This window comes from Portunus trituberculatus, chromosome 46, assembly GCF_017591435.1.
Source record: "Portunus trituberculatus isolate SZX2019 chromosome 46, ASM1759143v1, whole genome shotgun sequence".
NCBI lineage: Eukaryota > Metazoa > Arthropoda > Malacostraca > Decapoda > Portunidae > Portunus > Portunus trituberculatus.
The window spans coordinates 29,395,862-29,412,734 of NC_059300.1; the positions used below are offsets into that span (position 1 = coordinate 29,395,862).

At 39.8% G+C, this 16,873-nt stretch overlaps 1 protein-coding gene across 1 annotated transcript in view; it reads right to left on the minus strand.

Annotated features, from left to right (window-relative positions):
- Positions 1–1,436: 1,436 nt before the first annotated feature.
- The window catches only part of LOC123520145 (mucin-19-like), a 182,134-nt gene continuing 166,697 nt past the window's right edge, over positions 1,437–16,873 (minus strand). Inside the window, exons 8-11 of the mRNA XM_045282089.1 lie at positions 13,135–13,344; positions 4,715–4,849; positions 4,054–4,173; positions 1,437–2,916 (exon numbers count right to left, since the gene is read on the minus strand). Coding sequence (XP_045138024.1) covers positions 2,743–2,916; positions 4,054–4,173; positions 4,715–4,849; positions 13,135–13,344 — 639 coding nt within the window. The 3' untranslated portion in view covers positions 1,437–2,742. The remainder of the gene's footprint in view (positions 2,917–4,053; positions 4,174–4,714; positions 4,850–13,134; positions 13,345–16,873) is intronic.

Below are 16,873 nucleotides of genomic sequence, written 5' to 3' on the forward strand. Positions count from 1 at the left end.
TTCCTCACCTTAACATATTCATTTCTCGCTGCTTTGAAGTTTTCCTTATTTGCTGGATTTCTATTTCTCTTCCACCTTTTCCATGCTCCATCTCTTTTCTCCTTTGCCCTAGCACACCTTGCGTTAAACCAATCTTTCTTTCCTTTTTCTTTAGGTCTATATTTCGGGACGTATTCCCTGACTCCTGTTTTGTATATTTCCAAAAATAAGTTATATTTGTCTTGCATTGTCTCTGAGTTTTCCATCTCCTCCCAGTCTACGTTTTTTAAAATAAAAAATCTCCTACTAATATCACTTTTCTCCTTTCTTTAACGATTCTTGTTAGATTCCTTATTGTGTCATCTATCATGTCTTTATCTTGATTGGTCCATGAATTTGTTTTTGGTGGCATATATGTTACAATGATTGTTAACTCTTTTTTATTAATATGCATCTTAATATACAATACTTCTGCTTTTCTTTCCCCACATTCCATTTCGTTTATCACTATCTCCTTCCTTAACATAATCATGACTCTTCCTCCTCCTTTACCCACTCTGTCTTTTCTCCATACATTATACCCATTATCCAAGTGTATTTTGATTGCATTATTTAGTTTTGTTTCAGCCAGGCATACAATATCTGGATTTTCTTTCTTTATGTAATCTCTTAATTCTAGTTTACTTGATAAAACCCTGTCTATGTTCGTATACATCATTTTTAGTCTTTTGCCTTTATCATTTTTAGTTAAACTTGTTTCACTTTTTTCTCTTCCTTCTCGTTTATATACCATTTCCTTATCCTGTCTCCTAGAATTCTCCAAAAAAATGCCTTCTCCTCTTCTGACCTTTCATTATTCTTTTCCCTTACTGCTGCTGCCAGTTCATTGTATCTCTTCCTTTCTTCCTCATTTCTATTTTTCTTTATATAGATATCCTTGCAGCCTTCTGTTTCTCTAAGTTTTGTTGTTCTACATAATATTTCTTCTGTTGCTGCTTGTGATTTTAGTAGTATTTTAATTGGTCTCGTTTTTCCTCCTTGATATGGTCCCATTCTGTTTATTTCTTCTACTTCCTCTTCCAAGTTCTGCCTATCTTCGTCGTTTAGATTCTTCAGTAGGTCTTTCACTGATTTCATTTCTTTTTTTCTCTTTTTGGTCTATATTTTATATTTTTTTCTTTAATTCCAAATATGACTACACTCTTCTTTTTTTCTGCAATTTCTCTAACTAAATTTTCTTTTGTCTTGAGGACTCCTATCATTTTGCTTGTCCTATTTTCTTCTTTTTCTTTAAGTTATTCTTGAATCACCTGAAAATCAGCCTTATCTTTCTTATCTTGGACTCTCCATGGTTTTGTGTGTGTGTGTGTGTGTGTGTGTGTGTGTGTGTGTGTGTGTGTGTGTGTGTGTGTGTGTGTGTGTGTGTGTGTGTGTGTGTGTGTATTTGCCTAGTTGTAGTTTTACAGGGCCTGGGCTTTATGCTTGTGTGGCCCCGTCTCCATATTTACATTTATCCAATTATTCTTTAAAACTATGCACACTTAGTATCGTGTGTGTGTGTGTGTGTGTGTCTGGAACCAGCCAGAACCTTTTTCAAATTGTAAATTGTAGTAGGTTCTGGTTCCTGCCAGAATTTTGCAACCTGGTTGTGAATCCTCTTTATAAAAAAAAAGAAGTTAATTTATGAGAGAGAGAGAGAGAGAGAGAGAGAGAGAGAGAGAGAGAGAGAGAGAGAGAGAGAGAGAGAGAGAGAGAGAGAGAGAGAGAGAGAGAGAGAGAGAGAGAGAGAGAGAGAGAGAGAGAGAGAATCTTGTTATATCCATTTAGTGATGGAGAATCATTGCAAGGTGTTCTGCTACCCTGACAGAGGCAGCAATAATCAAAACATTAAACAATAACAATACTTGTGCCATTTATATCAATCTGCTTGTTATGGAACAGGAAAAATCTCATGCTACAACCCTCCCAGACTCCCATGTAGTCTTTATTTAGAGGTGTGTCACTATGTCTAGTGTAGAGTTGGAGCTAAAAATTTCAATACAAATCATCAGTCTTTGTGTATAGAAGTGACACCTTGCTGCAGTGTCTTTTCTTATCCCCTCCAAGTGTTATAGGACTAAGGTACATTCACAGTATCAGGGAACACAGGCAATATCACAACACAACAAACAACATTTAAGCTCAGTGCTTTTCTGTTAGGCTTCCAAACACAAGACTCAGAGAGAGAGAGAGAGAGAGAGAGAGAGAGAGAGAGAGAGAGAGAGAGAGAGAGAGAGAGAGAGAGAGAGAGAGAGAGAGAGAGAGAGAGAGAGAGAGAGAGAGAGAGAGAGAGAGAGAGAGAGAGAGAGAGAGAGAGAGAGAGAGAGACAGTTTGTATGTTGCATCTTATCTAGCCTAAAAAGTGCCAAACTACAGTATCAAATGGTGCCATATCACACTCTTTCCCTGGCTTGGCACTCTGACACTCAATCCATCATAACAAATCAGTTCCCTGTAAAATCCTACTTACCCCAATAACAACACCCCATAAATCTTTAGAATTATACAGTCTGGACAACAGACAAAGGTATTAGAAATGCGTACATATGATGCCTGACTGAAGTGGAGTAGCAAGATACATGTTTATAGGATAATAAATTACTTTACCTGCTATTTGTAAGTGCTGACAATTCAGAATGAATGTCACAAAGGTGAATGTCATGGAATGGATGTTACAATTAGTATACACAACAAATGTCACCCCTACTTGCTGCCAAGGTGTCATTACCGCCTCAGAGGGTGCCACATGCCTATGGGTTTCCTAAGGGCTGACATCATCTGGTTCCAGTGGGAGAGTGCCTTGCCTGTGGCTTGGGTGCCCACGATGACATGGCCCACAGCGAGTGCCTGGCGTCCGTCACTGCTGTGTTCTGCTACCGTCACGCGCAGCTGGATGTTCTGCAAAGGTGAGGCTGGTCAGCTAACCCTTCACTCCACACGACAGGGCAGCCCTTCCCTGATGAGTGTGCAACACAGGAAAGGGATTGCATGATCCAAATGAATACCCCAAAAAAGTTCAATCCATTGCAATATTAGTAAAGAGTAAGTTACCAAAATATGGAGCAAAAATACCTAAACCAGTCCTGATAAGAGAAATGATGGCCATAAGGTTGATAAAATAATAAAAAAAAAGTAAACAATTCAAGAAGTTGATAACTCTTCACGTGAAATGTTTCAAATAATGAAAGAGTTCTCATAAATAGGTCAAGGGCAAAATAGCAATGACATCAATGAAATTCTCCACTAGTAAATAAAAAGATAGGTTGTGAAACTTCCACTTGGTAGGGAAGCGGTGGCATAGTGGATAAGATGGTGAGCGTGGGATCGGGCAGACATCCACACGTAGGTTCGAATCCCACCACGTACAGCCTTAAAACACTTTGCCATTTGTCGCATGGTTTAAAGTTACCTACATATCACCATGATACCCAGGTTCTAGGTGGTTACACTCAAGATGAGCTTGGGTGGTAATACAGGCCCTAATATGAGTACCACTATAAATAAAATTGCCTGCGCCACTAATGGGCGGAAGCTGAACAGCGCTTCCCATACACTCTTCAAGTGTGCCTACAGGCACTAAAGGCCTTACCGTAAAAAAAAAAAATAAAAAAAATAAGGTGATGGTGGTGGTGGCTAAGGAAAGGAAATTTTTTTCTAAGTTTATGAACAAACTATATTATTGATAATTACATATATATATATATATATATATATATATATATATATATATATATATATATATATATATATATATATATATATATATATAAAGTGCTTTAATTGTAATGTAGCTACTTCTAACCAGCTGATGAATTTCTTTCTTTTTTCAATCAGTGCCTAACACTCCTAAACCTTTCCCTATTCCCTGCTGACTTCTACTCTGTTCTGCAGCCTTTGGCTTAGCTTCATCTTTCTCTCTGTTACTGATTTCTTCTATCCTATTCTCCAACCCCTATCTTAGCCTCATCCTCCCTTCCTTTGCTAACTATTCCTTCTATCCTATTCTCCCTTGTTTTGTCCCTTTCCACTTCTCACATGGAGGGCAGGAGCAGGGACACTGAAGATCATGGCCTCATTAAACACTGGGGAGCGAGTGTCCTTCTTCACACTGGTCTTCTTCTTCATCACCTTCTTGCCATTCTGCAGCACGTACACCTGGCGGGAGGAAGGTGGTGAGGCGGGGCTGGCAGGGTTGGGAGTATCTTGTAGGTGATTTATTGTATATGGGTTAGTGGGTGCAATAAGTATCAGGGTAAAAATTTTCTCTCCCTTTCACACTCACATACGCACTCAATAAAGATTTCAATTTTGATGAAGTTAGAAAGAGAAGAAAATGAAAATAGAGAGACAAAAAAAATACGAAAATGGTGGTTGAACAGTGTGGCAGATGAATGTATAGACTCAGTAATTAGGTTATCAATGCCTGAGGCCTCGATTGCAGTGTTCTTTCTCTCTCTCTCTCTCTCTCTCTCTCTCTCTCTCTCTCTCTCTCTCACACACACAGTTTTAGAGGCAGTTGTCAGCTATGTGATCTACAATTGTAACAGCTCATTAATCACTTATAGAGACGGGTCCATACAAGAAATTTTCTCAGTGGATCCAGTCAGTAAATCTTAATCAAATTCTTAACAATCAAATAGAAATATATTATGGTCAAATAAGAAAAAAAAAAAATCAATCAATCAATAAATCTCACCTTCACAAAGGGGTCGGCGGTGGTCTTGTCACCGGTCCACTGCAGGCTGCGCGCTTTCACCACCACCACCGTGAGCCGCTCCGCCGTGGGAAGGTACGAGAGAGAGAACATGATCTCCCCATAACCAACGCCTCTCTGGGGAACAAGGAGCAGCAGGGTGAGGCAACCACCACTGAGAAGGCTGTAAAGACTCATCACCCTGACACATTCACATCTCCAGGGTGACACAATGCTGCCAAGGAGTGGTCTCTTGCTGTCTGAGGTGAATATTAAAAGGCATTTTGTTCTCTTAACACGACTATTTTTAAAAGCCATATCGATTTTCAAGTGTTCTCATACTGATACTATAGAAATGTTATGAATCTACGACTAGAATATCAATAATGCCCATAAAATCTTGTGTAACTTCAACTAGAGTCTGTTGAATGTAGTGATGGTGCAGCACAGACATTTCAGAATATGAGCTTCAGTTCCATCCAATAGTCCTCAAGGATTACATGTTTTGTGTTTCTTGTCCTACGGCTCATCTCATGGCCTAAATTGAGGGATTTTGTATCTTATTTCACTACTATTTTTTTTTCAAAATTGTATTTATTCTTCTTGATTTTCACATTGGAAATATAAATACACTCATTACTTTAATCAATATACAAAATGGGTAAACAATGATCAGTGTTTTTTTTTTTTTTTTTTTTTTTTTTTTACATTACAAGGGCACTGGCCAAGGGAAAACAAAGTGTTGGAAAAAAAAAATCCCGCTGGTTGCCAGGCCCTGTTAAGAAGAAAGTAGAAAGAGAAAAACAAAAAATCTAAAAGGAGGGTCCAGTTAACGTAAGAGGTGTCTTGACACTCCTCTTTTGAAAGAGTTTAAGTCATAGGCAGGTGGAAATACAGACACAGGTAGAGAGTTCCAGAGTTTACCAGTGTAGGGAATGAAGGAGTGAAGATACTGGTTAACTCTTGCATTAGGAAGATGGACAGAATAGGGATGAGAAGAAGTAGAGAGTCTTGTGCAGCGAGGCCGCAGGAGGGGGAAGGCATGCAGTTAGCAAGTTCAGAAGAGCAGACAGCATGAAAACAGCGGTAGAAGACAGATAAAGATGCAACATTGCGGCGGTGACTTAAAGAATCAAGACAGTCAGTTAGAGGAGAAGAGTTGATAAGACGAAAAGCTTTAGATTCCACCTTGTTTAGTAAAGCTGTGTGTGGATCCCCAGACATGAGAGCCATACTCCATACACGGGCGGATAAGGCCCTTGTACAGAGCAAGCAGCTGGGAGGGAGAAAAATGGACGAAGACGCCATAGGACACCTAACTTCTTGGAAGCTGATTTAGCAAGAGTAGAGATGTGAAATTTCCAGTTTAGATTTTTAGTGAAGGATAGACCGAGTGTGTTTAATGTAGAGGAGAGGGAAGTTGAGTGTTATTGAAGAAGAGAGGATAGTTGTCTGGAAGGTTATGTCGAGTAGATAGTTGTAGAAATTGAGTTTTTGAGGCATTGAACAAAACCAGGTTTTCTCTGCCCCAATCAGAAACAAGTGAAAGATCAGAAGTTAGGCGTCCTATAGCATCTCGCCTTGAGTCATTTAATTGTTGTTGGGTTGGGCGTCTGTTGAACGCTGTTGAATAATGCAGGTGGTATCATCAGCATAGGAGTGGATAGGGCATTGAGTCAGATTTAGGAGATCATTGATGAATAATAGAAAGAGAGTGGGTGATAGGACAGAACCCTGTGGAACACCACTGTTGATAGTTTTAGGGAAGAACAGTGACCGTCTACTACAGCAGCAATAGAACGATCGGAAAGGAAACTGGAGATGAAGGTACAGAGAGAAGGATAGAATCCGTAGGAGGGTAGTTTAGAAATTAAAGATTTGTGCCAGACTCTATCGAAGGCTTTCGATATGTCAAGGCCGACAGCAAAGGTTTCACCGAAGTCCCTAAAGAGGATGACCAAGATTCAGTTAGGAAAGTAAGAAGATCACCAGTAGATCTGCCTTTACGGAAACCATACTGGCAATCAGAGAGAAGGTTGTGAGCTGATAGATGCCTCATTATCTTCCTATTAAGGATAGACTCAAAGGCTTTAGAAAGGCAGGAAATCAAAGCTATAGGGCGGTAGTTAGAAGGATTGGAGTGGTCACCTTTTTAGGGACAGGTTGAATGTGAGCAAACTTCCAGCAAGAAGGATAAATAGAAGTAGAGACACAGATGAAAGAGTTTGACCAGGCAGTGAGCGAGTTCGGAAGCACAGTTTTGAGAACAACAGGAGGGACTCCATCCGGACCGTAAGCCTTCCGAGAATCAAGGCCAGAGAGGGCCAGGAAAACGTCTTTATAAAGAATTTTAATTTTAGGGATGAAGTAGTCAGAGGGTGGAGGAGTAGGAGGAATATGCCCAGAATCATCCAAAGTTGAGTTGGTAGCAAAGGTTTGAGCGAAGAGTTCAGCTTTAGAAAAAGAAGAGACAGCTGTAGAGCCATCTGGATGAAGTAAAGGAGGGAAAGACGAAGAAGTAAAGTTGTTAGAGATATTATTGGCTAGATGCCAGAAATCTCGAGAGGAGTTAGAATTGGAAAGACTTTGACATTTTCTATTGATGAAAGAGTTTTTAGTAAGTTGGAGCCTCACACACACACACACACACACACACACACACACATATATATATATATATATATATATATATATATATATATATATATATATATATATATATATATATATATATATATATATATATATTTAAATGATCAATGTACTGCAGTTTCCTGTAGCCACCGATCTATAAATAAAAAAAAGTCTACAGGCTTCATTCAGACAATAAGTTAAAATAAACAACTAAACTGAAAATATACTAATACACTGTATATCAACTTCACATGCGTGGGGATCTCGTGTTTCCATTCCAACGCTCCATTCACCTTTACAGCATCGGATCATTGCGAGTTTCTGACATTTCTCCAGAAGCAAAAAGTATGTGTGTGTAATTTTTTACCTCGGTCGTCTGCTGGTCACCCAGCCAGTCTTCCCCATTACGGAGCGAGCTCAGAGCTCATAGACCGATCTTCGGGTAGGACTGAGACCACAACACACTCCACACACCGGGAAAGCGAGGCCACAACCCCTCGAGTTACATCCCGTACCTATTTACTGCTAGGTGAACAGGGGCCACACATTAAGAGGTTTGCCCATTTGCCTCGCCGCGCCGGGTGTGTGTGTGTGTGTGTGCTCACTTAAGTCGTCTGCTGGTTAGACTCGTACTAACCGATCTCAGACCACACCACATAACACGCACCGGGACAGCGAGGTCACAATCCCTTGATTGCGTCGCATCCCGTACCTACTTGCTGCTGCAAGTGTACAGGGGATAGACACGATTTGCCTAGCCGTGCCCGGGACTCAACCTGTGTGTGTGTGTGTGTGTGTGTGTGTGTGTGTGTGTGTGTGTGTGTGTGTGTGTGTGTGTTTCAATAACGATGTTGGAAACTCTACACGCCATCTTTTCTCAAAATAAGACGAGCGAACCTCTGAGATCACTTCGTCAAATGTGGGAGCCAATCTCTCTCTCTCTCTCTCTCTCTCTCTCTCTCTCTCTCTCTCTCTGGGGCAGCAGGAAGGGAGATGCCACACACGCAGGAGGACGGCTGTGTCTCAGTGGAATAAGGATGGATGGCTTGCCTATTTTCTTGTGGGATCCAATTTGCCTATAAATGTAGTGGTTAGCTTTTTTCTTCAGCCTTGCATGTTTTATCCCTCTCTTCTTCCCTTCCTCCCATCTCTCCTTGCCAAGCCACTCCCAGCTATGCTTTCCTCCCTCGGATCAATTATGTTACTTGAACCATGGAACAATAGACGCTGTTGATGGTGAAAAGTGACACCGGTAATTTTGGAAACTTTTCAAATGTCCCTATTATTAAAATACACAATCTTGATTGCCACCAAGCAAGACTAAATTTATACGTTATTTTGGTTAACTCTGCCTCTGCCGCCTCCTCCTCCTCTCCGTTCCCTTCTGATGATTTATGGATTTGGACAACACAACTCCTCAAATGTATCTTAAATTAAACAAAAATAATTTTAACGTTCACATCCTTCAAGCAAGACTTTAGAATCAGTCTGCATCACCATCCTTCCCACTCCTCTTCTTCCTCCTCCTCCTCCTTCCTCCTCTCCTACGTTCCCTACCGGATCAGATACCACGACTCCTTCATGGCCAACACATCTTTTTTCAAACATTCTTAAATATAGTCAAATAATTACAATCTTAACTCTCGCACCCTGCAAACAAGACTTTAGATATTTGGTAAACTCTGTCTTCTCCTTTTCTTCTTCTACTTCTTCTCCTCCTACTGCCTCCCACACTCCAGGTCACCGTCCCAGCAGACTACACAGCCCTTCTTTCATCATGTATAGTGCATTAATTACTTATCCTCCCTAGAGTTTAAAGTTTGACATGTTACATTATCAAATTATTTCTGGCCTGTGCTATCCAGGAATACTTTGCTCGGGTCGTCTATTTAGTACACAGCTATCTTGTTTGTCTGGAGTGTTTCATGCATTATACAAGGTCGCAAGACACTTTTATTAATTCAAGGTATTAATGTTTTAACAATTTTCTTTTGGTACTGGTATTTGTAAAGAGTGGTTCTCTCTCTCTCTCTCTCTCTCTCTCTCTCTCTCTCTCTCTCTCTCTCTCTCTCTCTCTCTCTCTCTCTCTCTTTTGCCTTTGACCCAGAAGCACTCCTACATGCATAAAAAGAAGAAAAAATACGTTCTGATTAACTGACTTTGTATGGTTGCACGAATTGTTCACTAACCGATAACAAACACCTTTTATCTTTTTTTTTTTTCACATAAAGAAAAGTTGAGGAGAAGCCTTTGACTCAGTGAATATTTTAGTCTCGATGAATAAGACAAATAAGATTATCTCATGGGGACGCTGACCCTTCCGCACCCTGAACGCCTCTATCCCATTTCCCTTTCACTCTCCCTGTCTTGCTAGTGCTTCCTTTCCTTGCTCTTCCTAACCTCTGCCTTCCCAACATCACCTTTACCTCACTAGTCTTTGCACTCTCGACATTCCCTTCTCTGTTCTTTCTAGTTTCTACCTTACTTTCTACCTTGCCTCGTCTGTCCTTGCACTATTACATTCCTTTCTGTCTCTCCCTCTGCTTCACTCCTCATGTTCTCCCTACACTTCGTTCTTTCATTCTCTGTCTCTCCCCGTCTTTCCTTTTCCTTGACCTCCATTTTCTCTACCTGCCTTACATAAACACGTCCCATTTTCCAGTTCCTTACTATACACTCCCTTCTCTATCCCTCCCTGCCCCTTTTCGTTCTCTCTCTCAGACTCCCTACCTAACACATAAACAGTTCTCTCCCTCCTCCTTAATTCCCCTCCTATTCCCAGCATCTTATCAACCATTACTTCCTCTCCATTTCTCACAGAACCCAAGTCCCGACTCTCCCTTGTTTGCTCCATTCCCAAGCCCTCGCTGCTTTTCTCCCATCCCCTCTGCTCCTCTCCCAGCCTTCCCGTCTCTCGCAGCCTCCTCGTCTACAGGGATCCTTAAGGGCAGTTGCAGCTGAACAGATTCACGCGTACTGGTGACACAAACCGAGAATGAACAAGGGTAATGCTGGATAAAAGGGAGGTACTTAGATGAACTTTACCGAGGATAACTGGAGGAAGAAGTGTCATATTATATAAGCAAGTAGAATATTCATTAATTAATACGTGTAATGAATGATTCTGGTGACGCAAACGAAGATGAACAAAGGTAACGCAGGATAAAAGAGAGGTACTTTGATAAACCGTAACGAGGAAGATTGTAAAAATAAGTGTGGAATGATACAGCCAAGTTGTATATTCATGAAATAATACGTGTAATTATTGTATGTACTTTAGGGGTGTATTCTTAAGCACTTTGGGATTTCATCAAAAGTAGCTATTCTTCAAACGCCATAAAAATTGTTAGGTTTTCATGTGGGTCTCTCTCTCTCTCTCTCTCTCTCTCTCTCTCTTGCTAATTCTTTGTTAAACTGTCACTGGAACCGTGGAAGCACACTTAAAGACCAGAATAGCTCCCATAAGAACCTGTAATACAAGACTTATCTGAGGAAAAACCCAGAAATCTCCTGTAAAAAGATGCTTCCGAGATCAGCTCAGTTAGGTTGTCATGGGTAAGATCTCTCAATGAAGCTGCAAAATACTAATTAAACCATCAGTAGTCAAGAAAACACCTTTGAAAACCAAGATAACTTTCACTGGAGCCTGCAATACGACTCATATACGCAAAATATAAAAAAAAAATCTCAAGAGTAAGACGGATCGTTTACAAGGATGACTAATGCAGTTTACCTACGAGCGTGAGGATAACATGTCTCAACTAAACATCCCCCGAGAAGCAAGTGAGTGATGATGGCGCGCTCTATAAGGGAGGGAAGGCAGGGGAGAGGACTGGTTGAGGGAGAGAAGCAGTCCCTTTGTAATACTGCCTGGCTTTCCTGCTTCTCTGGGGATCGCCTTTCACGGCCCTCCATACCCGGAAGCATAGAGAAAAACAGAAACACAAGTAAAAAAGCAACACAGGCAGGAAAAAGTAAACGTAGTAATACAAACATGCAACGTAACTATTTTTCCTTCCTACAGTTCGCGTTACTTACAAAAGGTTCCTCTTCTTTTAATTAACTCAGTGCCTGAAGGAACGATGTTTGACTGACATTCTTCCCGCCCTAACAAAGTCCATAACACGAGGAAAGGCGCAGCGAGACACTCTTAACTTGGCGCCAGTAAAGCAGTGAAGAGGCTGAGAGAGAGAGAGAGAGAGAGAGAGAGAGAGAGAGAGAGAGAGAGAGAGAGAGAGAGAGAGAGAGAGAGAGAGAGAGAGAGAGAGAGAGAGAGAGAGAGAGAGAGAGAGAGAGAGAGAGAGAGAGAGAGAGAGAGCCAATAGATAGGTATTTAAACTGACAAACAGACGGATACCTATGACAGACAATCAAACACACAAGCAGACAAACCGACAAGTCAGATAGACAGTCAAGTAAGCAGGCAAAACAAATAAAAAACACAGCAAAGACAAACACAGACAGACAGATTGAAAAGAGGTAAAAGACAAACACAATTATAAAAACACAAAACCTAAGAAAAAATATTGATAAAAGACTAAAAGACAGAAAAAAAACCGAAAAAGAGAAGAAAACTAAGAAATATTGAAAAAAAAGCAATAAGATAAGAACAAGAGAACAGAAAGAAACCAGACCAGGAAAAAAAGGAAAAATAGAAATGATTAAAATAACAGAAAAAAAGGCCGAAAGAAAACAAGAAACACCAAGAAATATGAAAAAAACAAGAATGACACCAAGAAATAAGATAAGAACAAAAGAAAACCGAAAAAAAACAGACAATGATAAAAAAAGGCAATAAATAAAAAAAAAATAGGAATGAGACCAAGAAATAAGACCAAAAAACAAAAAGAAAAAGAAAAAAAAGAAAAAAAGGGAAAATAAAAACGAAAGCAGAAAAATAAACAAAAACCGAAAGCCAGAATAAAAAAAAAAAAAAAAAAAATCCTATTCACTCCATCACAAATCCACATACAAAAAACAGGAAAAGAAGAAGAAAAAAAACCTGGAATCGAAAAAAAATATATATATACAAACAGAAAATAACATTCACACCATTCACAAATCCACACACACACACACACACACACACACACACACACACACACACACACACACACACACACACACACACACAAGGGAAAAAAACAGGGTAAAAAAAAAAAGAAAAACAAAGGAAAACTAACACCCCAAGACAAAAATAATAATAATAATAAAAATAAAGTAAGTAAAATAATTAAATAAAAAAAAAATGAAACCTAGAGACGAAAACAAACAAACAAACAAACAAACAAACAAACAAACAGAAAATTCTATCCACACCATCACAAACAAACAAATCTGTAAATCCATAAAAAAAAAGAAAATTGGAAAAAAACAAAAGAAAAAAAAAAAAAACGAGAAAAAAAAGAAAACGAAATATGGGATCGAAAAAGAAAAGAAGATAATCCTACAGATACCACAAACACATAAATCCACACACACACACACAAGAAAACCGAAATAAAACAAAAGAAAATGGAAAACCACGAGAAAAAAAAAAAAAAAAAAACGAAACGGGATCGAAAAAAACAAACAAACAAACGAAAGGATCGAAAAAAAAAAGCGAAACCTGGTATCGAAAAATGAAAACAAAAACAAAAACGAGACCTGGGATCGAAAAAAAAAACCCTGGGATAAAAAAAAAAAAGACGAAACTTGGAATAAAAAAATAAAATAAATCCTATTCACACCATCACAAATCTAGACACACACACACACACACACACACACACACACACACACACTCCCACCTGGCCCGTGTCTGTAAGCGTGAGTTGCGTGGAGAGCGGCGTGGAGAGCTCAAGATCCGTGAGTCTGAGCTGCGCCTCCCCGATCAGCGTGTTGGTGAACTTGTCGGAGGCGTACATGTAGAAGGCAAGGCACCGCTGCGGCAGCTCCTCCTCCTCCAGGGCAAACAGGAACCTCTCGCGATATGTTGGGTTGTTCGTCCGGCGGCACACCTGGAGGAAAGAGAGGTTTTTATTTTCATTTATCCATTTTCTTTAACCTCCTTCAGTAACATGACGCGTTTCCATATTCATTCCGCTTACTAATTGGTGATTTTATGCAGCCTCAGAAACTCATGTGGGGGATTAAAACAGTGAAGACCCTGGCCATTAATCTTCTGACCTTTTGATCCTTCCTAATGTAAAGAAAATGGTCAAATCATACAAAAATCTCAAGGTGAAACTGTGTCTCAGTACTGAAGGGGTTACGTAGGAAATCCGGCCAATACAGTAAGACTAAACAAAATTGCCCACTTAACTAATTCAATACTGGGACACATTTTTTACCTTGAGATTTGTGTACGATTAGACCATTTTATTGACATTAGGAAGGAAGTCTATGGAGGTCAGAAGATTAATGGCCACAGTCTTTACTATTTTAATCTAAAGCTGCATAAAACCACCAAATAGTAAACAGAATCAATATGGAAACACGTCACGGTATTCAAGGGGTTAAGATGCCAGTCCCCAAGCAGGTCCAGGAGTTAGCAAAAAAAAAAGAATGGGATAAATGTCTCGACTATGTGGTTTGGTTGAGTAAGACATGTGTTGCTGCTTTGTTTTTATCAGTATATGCGTTTTAACCCCTTCAGTACCATGACGCGTTTTTCTGTTCATTTTGCTTACAATTGGGCCATTTTATACAGCTTCAGAAACTTACGTGGGGATTAAAATAGTGAAAAATCTGGCAATTAATCTTCTGACCTCCATAGAAACATCGTAATATAAGTAAAGTCGTCTAATCTCAAGGAGACTCGTTGTAAAAATACATTCCAGTACTGAAGGGGTTAAAGGGGTGGTCTTGAATTAATTGGTTGATTGGTTAAGGTGTACTGAGACACAGGTGTTTTAGGGGATTAGTTTGAGAGAGAGAGAGAGAGAGAGAGAGAGAGAGAGAGAGAGAGAGAGAGAGAGAGAGAGAGAGAGAGAGAGAGAGAGAGAGAGAGAGAGAGAGAGAGATACGAGTTCGTGGTGGTAGAGGTTGTGGTGGAGAGAAAAGTATTGGAGGAGAGAAGCAGGAAATGAACGGGAAAAGGCGGTGAGCAGTGGGCGGTGTGTGTGTGTGTGTGTGTGTGTGTGTGTGTGTGTGTGTGTGTGTGTGTGTGTGTGTGTGTGTGTGTGTGTGTGTGTGTGTGTGTGTGTGTGTGTTGATCTAGTTTCAGTATATAGTAGGTCATATAAGGCGAGCTCGTGTTATCCTGCCCTCCTCACTTCTCCTCTTATCTCCGTATCTGCTTCTGTCAAACTCTATCGCGGGACAATCGTTGGTGTTTCTCTCTCGCCTTTGAACCATTCCAGTTGCCAATACTCCTGTCAAAGAAGCGGGTTTTTTTCTCTCTCTTTCTTTTTCTTATTTGTACAACAGACTCTTTGTTCTTCCATGAACCGTTAAGAGAAGGTGTCTCATGCACATTTGGCAAGGAGAGAAGAAATGAAAGGAATAAAATAAAATAAAATGAAAAATGAAATAAAATGAAATAAAATAAAGTAAAATAAAATAATTAAAGCAACATCAGGTGAAATAAAATAAGAAATAAATTAAGCTGAAAATAATAAAAGAAAAATGAAAGAAAGAATGAATTTATGAATGAATTAATTAAACAGAGAGAGAGAGAGAGAGAGAGAGAGAGAGAGAGAGAGAGAGAGAGAGAGAGAGAAATAAATGAACAAATATAAAAGTGAATGCTCCAGCCAGCCACTCAGCCAGCCAGCCAGCCAGCCAGCCAGCCAGCCAGTCAATCAGTCAGCTAGCCACTCAGCCTTTCATCCAACCAGCCAAGTCAGCCACCCAGTCCACCAGAGAGCAATCCAAAGACAAGCCACCAATCCACCCATCTTTATTCATAATTAATATCTTGACAGTACTGAAAAAAAAAACTACAATTCCTTTTCCTGTTTGTACTCAAGATCCTTTATTCTTCCCTCGCCCCTCACAAAAAAAAAAAAAAATAGTAATAATAAATAAAGAATAAATAAAAAATCCACGCGTGTTCATATTTTCCATCCCTTATTACTTCGAACACAATAATCAAGTCTTGTATGAGATTAATATTTCTACATTATCAAATCATGTTGCCTTTTTTTTTTTGTCTTCATGTACTTCCGGCTCATTGTTCTATCACATCTCGCTAGAAATTCTTCCACTTTCTCTTATTTCAATGTTCCTCACAGCTCTCAGCATCATGGTTCACACAGAATGCTCTCTTTTATCATTCAACTATCTCACCGTTTTCTCTATATTCATCACTAATCGTTTTTCTTTCATCCCTTGCGCGAAATTCCTCCACTTTCTCATCTCATGTTTATAATCATTCTAAATATCAGGATTAAGTTCAATTACCGAACCATCTCACGTTTCTTCTATTTTATATTCATCACTTTCAGTCCTTCTATCACCCTTCGATAAAAACTCCTCCAAGATCTCATTTCAAAGTGGTTCATCGCTGCAAATGTCACAATCAAGTTCCTTATAAGGCTAAATCTTCTTTTACACATTACCAAACTATTTATATTCATCACAACTCGTTCTTCTACTATGTCTTGTCAGAAACACCTCATGTTCTCATTTCCAAGTTCATTATTCTAAGCTTCGTAATTAAGTTTCCTACAAGGCCAAATATCATTTATCAAATTATCTTCTTTTATTTCTATCTCAGCTCATAACTCTTCATTCTTTCATCACTGTCTACCAACTTCCTTTTGCTGGAAATACTATAAATGAGTCACCCAGGACGCTGAACCTCTTTACATTACTGCACAATTCATATCAATTAATTTTCCTTTCATCTCTTACCAGAAAGTCCTCTTTGTCAATGTTCCCAAGTCCCGTGTGGTCATTAACATCATAATTACGTCTCTCCTCTGTTTTCATTTAATGTTGACACTTGACACTCTCTCTCTCTCTCTCTCTCTCTGTGTGTGTGTGTGTGTAATTCACTGTTTGATCTGCTGCAGTCTCTGACGAGCTCAGAGCTCATTATTTCCGATCTTGGGATAGGTCTGAGACCAGGCACACACCACACACCGGGACAACAAGGTCACAACTCCTCGATTTACATCCCGTACCTACTCACTGCTAGGTGAACAGGGGCTACACGTGAAAGGAGACACACCCAAATCTCTCCACCCGGCCGGGGAATCGAACCCCGGTCATCTGGCTTGTGAAGCCAGCGCTCTAACCACTGAGCTACCAGGCCGTGTGTGTGTGTGTGTGTGTGTGTGTGTGTGTGTGTGTGTGTGTGTGTGTGTGTGTGTGCAATTGTTGTTGTGGTGGTGGTGGAGGTAGTGATTTTCCCTGCTTGAACCATGTCTACATTCATGACCCATTCTAACTGTCAATACTGGCTGAAATATTACATACTTTCTTAATGTTAATAGAAAATAGTGAAACAATCTCTCTCTCTCTCTCTCTCTCTCTCTCTCTCTCTCTCTCTCTCTCTCTCTCTCTCTCTCTCTCTCTCTCTCTCTCTCTCTCTCTCTCTAT